The sequence below is a fragment of the Cyprinodon variegatus genome, unplaced genomic scaffold (assembly GCF_000732505.1).
Source record: "Cyprinodon variegatus isolate N-32 unplaced genomic scaffold, C_variegatus-1.0 Scaffold478, whole genome shotgun sequence".
Lineage (NCBI taxonomy): Eukaryota > Metazoa > Chordata > Actinopteri > Cyprinodontiformes > Cyprinodontidae > Cyprinodon > Cyprinodon variegatus.
The window spans coordinates 496,211-502,877 of NW_015150931.1; the positions used below are offsets into that span (position 1 = coordinate 496,211).

The 6,667-nt window shown below is 34.5% G+C and overlaps 1 protein-coding gene across 2 annotated transcripts in view; it reads right to left on the reverse strand.

Moving 5' to 3' along the window:
• Positions 1-1,615: 1,615 nt before the first annotated feature.
• lars (leucyl-tRNA synthetase) overlaps positions 1,616-6,667 on the reverse strand; it is a 30,541-nt gene continuing 25,489 nt past the window's right edge. For both annotated transcript variants that reach the window (XM_015389873.1, XM_015389872.1), the window contains exons 27-32: positions 5,707-5,817; positions 5,472-5,582; positions 4,581-4,685; positions 3,775-3,870; positions 3,542-3,674; positions 1,616-2,379 (exon numbers count right to left, since the gene is read on the reverse strand). In XM_015389873.1, coding sequence (XP_015245359.1) covers positions 2,174-2,379; positions 3,542-3,674; positions 3,775-3,870; positions 4,581-4,685; positions 5,472-5,582; positions 5,707-5,817 — 762 coding nt within the window. In that variant the 3' untranslated portion in view covers positions 1,616-2,173. The remainder of the gene's footprint in view (positions 2,380-3,541; positions 3,675-3,774; positions 3,871-4,580; positions 4,686-5,471; positions 5,583-5,706; positions 5,818-6,667) is intronic.

Below are 6,667 nucleotides of genomic sequence, written 5' to 3' on the forward strand. Positions count from 1 at the left end.
AAGACTTATTAGTGGTTGAAAAGACTCAGCATTATCAACCAGTTATTAGGTTTAGTTTATCCAGATAGGCCTAGGATGGTTTGGATCAGCGTTTCCTAACCGGGTGTTAACGTTTACCCCTAGTGGTCCTCGCGTGCATTGCAAGGAGTACATGAAAATATTTAGTTTCTTAGGTAGTAAAATAAAATAGGGTTGGGATCTGTTTTGCTTTGTGAGGACCAAAAATTACGCAAGCTTTCATAAACCAAAAAGTATGTTTTTCTTATATGTTCGAGTTCTCCTTCAGCTTTGACACATCAAAACCAAGCAGAGGAACAGACTGGATGTAGAGAACAGCTTGGGATCTGCTGTTTTTCCACACTGAACTGAGTATCGGAGCTCATCAAAGCAGCTCAGATGTTTTGATGAAAACAAAGTAAAACTATTTAATTCAGTCTATAACTTTCGATTCCTTACTAACTTCCTGCAACATATTTAAGTTGTTTTTTATTTTAGATGGAAGGCATAAAATGCCTAAGAGTTAAATGCTTAAATCAAAAGATTAAGCAAAATAATGTTTACATAATAATTAGTTATTGTACGCTTTACTTTTGTAAAATCATCAATACTTTTGACTCAGAGGTACTCATTGTAAGACAAAATGCCCAAAAGGGGAACACAAGACAAAAAAGGTTGGGAAACACTGGTTTAGATAAACATGGCCTTCATTAAATGATAATACACATGATGAAAAAGCAGCAATTATACAGTTTTATTGACATGGAGAAATGAGTCTCCGACGCTGGCAGAAGGCATTGATGCTGAACGCAGTTCCACCTGAGCAGGTACATGTGGGTTTGACACGTCTATCTCCTTGGTATCTAACACTGGTGGGATGGAGGCTGAAGAAGGGAATCCAGTGAGATGAAGGTGGAAAAATTACGTCCAGGAGGAAGGGACGACGCCCTGTATGGTGATTGGAATACAAGAAGCCGAGTTGGTGAGCTTAAAGGCTGGAGCAAACGCTCATGATGAGACTGGCTGCAGTTTACAACCATAAAAATTTAATTTGCTTCAAGGCGTTTAAAAAAAAAAAATAAAAAAATTATAATAATAGTTTTTCATTTTTAAGGTTTTCGTTTTTCCCCAAATATCCACAAACATTGATAATTTTGAGCTTTTATGCAAGTTAGAAAATATTTTCCAGTGTTTTGTCAGTCTAAAAAACAAAAACAAAAAAAAAGAAAAATACCTCTTTTGGCTTGCATTTTAAACTTTTCCTTTGAAATGAGATTCAAAAAACAATAGTGCAATTTTAGAGACTAAAAATTTTATAAATTTTTCAGGAAAATTTATAGAGTATAGAAAAATATAAAAATGTACTCTTCATATGTTTTATTTGATGTGATAAAATTTAGACTGGTTGTTAACAGTTTTTTCTTTAACATGTATTTAGACAGCAGCACCAAGCTATACTATTTCAACTTTATAGCTAACATTAGAAAAGAAAACATTTTGTTTAGATCTTTGAGTATATTCTTGACAAACTTAATCTTCAGTTGAGTTCTTACTTGAAGAATTAACAACTAAATCTTTGAGTTTATAAACAAGCAAAGAGACAAACTGTAAATATTTTATTCATTTTATTTTTGTGGAAAATCCAGACAAGCACAACTGACAGCTGGAAAACATAAAAGCTGTCCTACAAGCTGAAGAGACATGATATGCCTCACATTTGATGTAGAAAATAACACCAGACACATTTCCATTTATATGATAACATCTGGCATTCAGAGCACAGCTGGAGCAGTCTGACTAGGAGCACAGATGCTCCATCCTGTCAGTAGGCGGAGGAGGTGATAGATGTTTGTTCAGTTCAGATCCATTTAAAAGCTTAAACACTGAAAACGTCGGACAGGAGGAACTGTGTCTATTATAAACATGGCAACCTGAACCTCATAGAAGAAGACTAATTGAAAGGATGTTTTATACTGCAAAACCATTTATAAACCCAGTATTATTTAGCTCAGAATTCCAATTTGCTGAAGGTGTGCCCTAATTAAAACAAAGGGAACATTTTCTTTGTGAGTCTTTGGACTCTTTTTACTGTAACAGGTCAGTTATGAATTAAGAGTTTTTAAAAAGAGGGTGCTAAACCGGCTCCTTTGTGTCTGGAGACACAGCCTTATCAACATTATTGGATCAGATAAACCAGAGTGTCTCCAATGTCTACAGTAAGGCCGTTGTCAGCCAGAGTGACCTTCTTCTCAGCCAGATTTATGTTGAACACAGATTTGCTAGAGATGGGCAGCTTCCCTTTTTCTTCCTGTCCCAGGACAGGCACCCGGCGGGGGCCTAGAACGGGGTCCTCGTACCGCATCAGCTTCACTCTGGAAAGATCTAACAAATGAGGAAAAAAAGACGACACGAAGGTTAAAGAAAGGAAGTGAGATGCAATAGAAGGTGAATGTAAATGGGGTCAAATAGTGACTGGAAGAATGTAATTTCAATTCATTAGGACTATATCTTTTTCTTCTTAGAGTCTTTAATTGGTGTGCATTACCAGATTAAAGATCACAAGAGTCTTGCTTAAAAATCATGACAAAAAAAATAAACGTCAGTTGCAAAAACAAAGTGTGGTATCATCCCTTAAAAAACTAAGTAAATAAGTAGTGCTTTTAATGCATCTGCTTTTTTACCTAAATACCAGTTAGATGAGCTGTTTCTTAACTTATTAGTATTCTGTTAAGATTTATGAACAATTTGTTATTTTAAAAACAATACGTACAAGAAATTATGAGATTTATCTGACAATCATTCATCATTTTACATATCTAAGAGGTGGGAAAGTGATGGAGCATAAAGAGAGACCAGCTGGAAAGCAACCATGTTTGTTTTCTCCAAGTCTGACCTGCAGATTCGGATTTTGACCCATTCAGATTTCCTGACGCTTTTAAATAAATTCATTTTTTTGTTCATTTGTTTTACACTCAACCTGCCAATCAAGCATCAAAGGCTGAATTTCTAATCTTTATCAATAAATCAAAGTGAGTACTTTTGTCCAACACACATATGTACCGGATTTAGTCATAAAGGCTGTTATCTGCAGTCACCGGCAGGTTGGTGGTTAAGATTAAATTACAAAACAAACTAATGCGGTACAATAACATTTCCTTCAGTCCGTATGTTATTCTAGCTTCAATTGCCCTAATCTAACTTAATTTGTAACAGCAGGACTTTCAAGCTGTAGGCGCATCTCAGGGGTAATTACAGCAATCAGCATGCATCTAACTGCAGTTTGGATTGCAAAAGGTCAAAAGAGTAGTGAATGGGAAAGTCTGTTTTCTGAATTTCTTTACTGGCAGATGGCAAAGGCTGGTTAAAAAAAAAAGAAAAAAAAAGACATCTCCAAGATAGATTTGTATACAACATGTCTATGAATCCACTTAGCTACTAGGAAAAGTGATAAAAAATAAAATGGGAATCAACTGCGTTGTGACTCACTGGTTTTAGAGATTATTCTAAATGTTTTTCCTTTCCCTGAATAATATGTGCTACTAACCTTTTATTAGCCGGTTGACTTTGGCTAGCCGACGTACGATGCTGTCTTTGCTGTCCCCCTGTCTGATGTCAACCTTTGTAGAAAACAGGCCGTTGGACGGTTGAGGATTGATCAAGGTAAGGGACACTCCAGGCTTTGAAGGCAAAAAATTTATTTTTTTTTATTATTTTGTTTATCACTGCAATAGAAAAATTTTAATATAACATTATGTAATAACTATTTTGAAAGTATACCTCTGATCTAAAGATACTGAATGGTTTCCCAGGGCAACAGTCCTCCTTCACTTTGTCATCAGCCTCTGATGCAAACAACACATCGATTTGCTCCAACTATTCGAGGGAAAAAACAGGAGAAAACATGAAACTGGAACTAAATCCAGTGGAGAGCCAGACTTAATGCTAAACCTTACACCAGAAAATGTAATATTTTGTGTATTTTGGAGAGGCAACAGCAATTCAAAGATATGCTATTTGAAAACTGGTATGCTGAGAAAGGATGTAAGAAAAAAAAAGTTTAAAAAAAAAAAGGCATGTAATTAGTTTTTTATACCAAGGATTTTTCTTTTCTTCTCAGTAGGCTTTATAAAAGGAATTTGGTCTATGCATTTTACCTTACTTTACCAAGGTACACAGGCTGGAAGCAATCTAAGGCCACTTTATTGCCTATGAAGCAACAGCTCCCAAAGGATCTGAGTTCAGCAGAAGCTGTTTTATGGAGTCTATCACCGCCTCTCAGCTGAAGATCCTTTTTAAAGTAAAGTATCACTGACCCTCATCTAATTACGGATTTGTGCAAGTTTAAAATTTAGACTTTTGTTTTGATTTGAAATAATTTAGGTTTTTATTTAGATGGGTGAGTATTCACTAGTTGTAAAAAGCTTTGTCCAGAGTTGTGGGTGCATTTATTTGATCATTTTAAGCCTTTTCAGGGAGAAAACTGATTGTTTAAAAGATTAGGAATACAGACAATCATTTAATCATTGAAGCTTTTTGGAAGGAGTTTTGTTTAAGTTTGATCTAAGGTGTTATGTGCTACAGACCTCCAGAGAATTAGTCAAGTAGACCAGGTTCTCCATGAGAACTGCCCTCTCATCAAACTCCAGCTCTAGATCCAAAACCCTGGGCCCGTTCTTCTCCAGGTTTTCCTAAAAAAAAAAAAAAAAACACAAAGTCAGGGAAATACTAAGCACTATTGCAACTAAACAAAATGTGATTTTGTAATTCACTTCCATGTTAAATCTGGCTTCAAGGGATAAGGTAAAGGTTGTTAAAGCAAAAAGTGATTAAATTAGATTGTTCTTCAATCTGCAAGATCAGCTTAAAAGATAAAAACCATAAGGGAGAACATGAAGAAGTTATTCATAATCAAAAGAGGTTCATTTAAGGTGGAAACTATTCAAAAAGACTAAAAGAAGTGACTTAAAAGAAAAGAAATGTCTTTGATCGCTATTATTAGCTGCTTTAGTCTAATATTTAAGAAAATGAATATATAAAAGCGATTTTGCTCTAAATAATTTACTTTAAAAATGCAGGAGTAACATGTATTTATTAAAATATATTTTATATGTAAATAAACTTAACTATAAATAAGATAAAGAAAACTATCGACTTTGATCAGATTGTAGTGGAGGTACCAAACCATTCTGTCAACTTTCAGGTAACTATATGTTATTTTTTACCCTCCAGGATGATATTGTTCTTTATTCTCCTCTGTCAATAAAATACATATTGTGGCAGTTGAGTGTGCAACCAGGGTTAATTTTCTGTTGGATTCAATCTATGAAAGAAGGTGCAGCACATTTGTTTCACATTATGTATCAAAAATATTGATGAAAAAAAAAGGGGATAAAAATCAGAATAGGAAGTTGGTATACACCAGGAAAAGTCTGTTATGGGCACCTCCAATTGGATTCTGAAGTAATAATTAATACCTTGATCATGGCGACAAATGGCATCACTCTCTTCATATACTTCTTCAGCTCAGGCAGGCCTCCCAGCTCGCTAGCTATAACTTTGTTGTCTGGAAGGATCCCATTGTTGCTCTGGTCAAAAAGACAAAGGCATGCTGCTAATTAAAACAAAATGTAACTTTAAAAGAAATAATTAGTAGGACAAATGAAAAGGCCGTATGAAGGGTTAAAAAAAAAAAAAAAAAGTCTTTGTTACCTTGTAGTGCTTGCCGAGCAGAGATAAGGCACTGTGCTGCCATGGAGGGTAGCTCTTTGCCACATAAATAGTGCAGTGGGACGGCTTGGCAGGGGGCTTCGAGTCACCTTTCTAAAGAATGAAACAATGCGTTTTAGACAAAGAGAACATTTGATAGTGATTGATTGATTCTTGTATATAAAACACTAGGTGGTCAGAATGTAAAAATAGCCTTTGATAAATATTTCAAATTACTTTTTGATTTCATTAACAGGGTGTGATCTATTATTTTTATTGACATGGCAGCTGCCAAGTCTACCTACAGATTGTACAAAATGTAAGTTTCTAAAACTGAGTTACAATGGGAAAAAAATAAACAAAAAAACAATTTAGATAAAGCTGCATAGCTATTTTGCCTTGAGAAAAAGGAAATGGCTGATATATTACACAAATTACAAGTAAGGATTTATTTACTTTATTAAACATGTGTACCTTTGACCAAAGATCAGATATGAATAAATATAAAAGATTAAAGACAGCCTTTCCTGTGCTTTTTCTATACTTTTCCAATCCTCCTGCAGTCAAGCCCCTCACCTAAAAAAAAAACATTTGCTTCAAATCGATAACAGTGGGCTAGCAACCAAAGATATTGTCCATTTTTAATATTGTCAATACTTGTTTAGTTTTGTATCTCTGCAAGTGAAATCTAGAATTTAAACTATCAACAGATAAACAAACTTTCCTATTGTTAACACAAGATTTAACAAAGAGTTTATCTAAAAGGAAAAAATATCAATAATCCACAACTGCTGCATCTCAGGGATGGCACACAAAGCGATGAATAACCAAACAAAGAAGCATTTCTTCCATTGTTATTTTGCTTCTAAAAACTTGTAACATACATGTGTTTAAAATTTTGGTAAAAATATGAAGAAATCTTATTTCTGAATACAAGAAGTTAAAAAAAAAAAGGTCTTCTCTA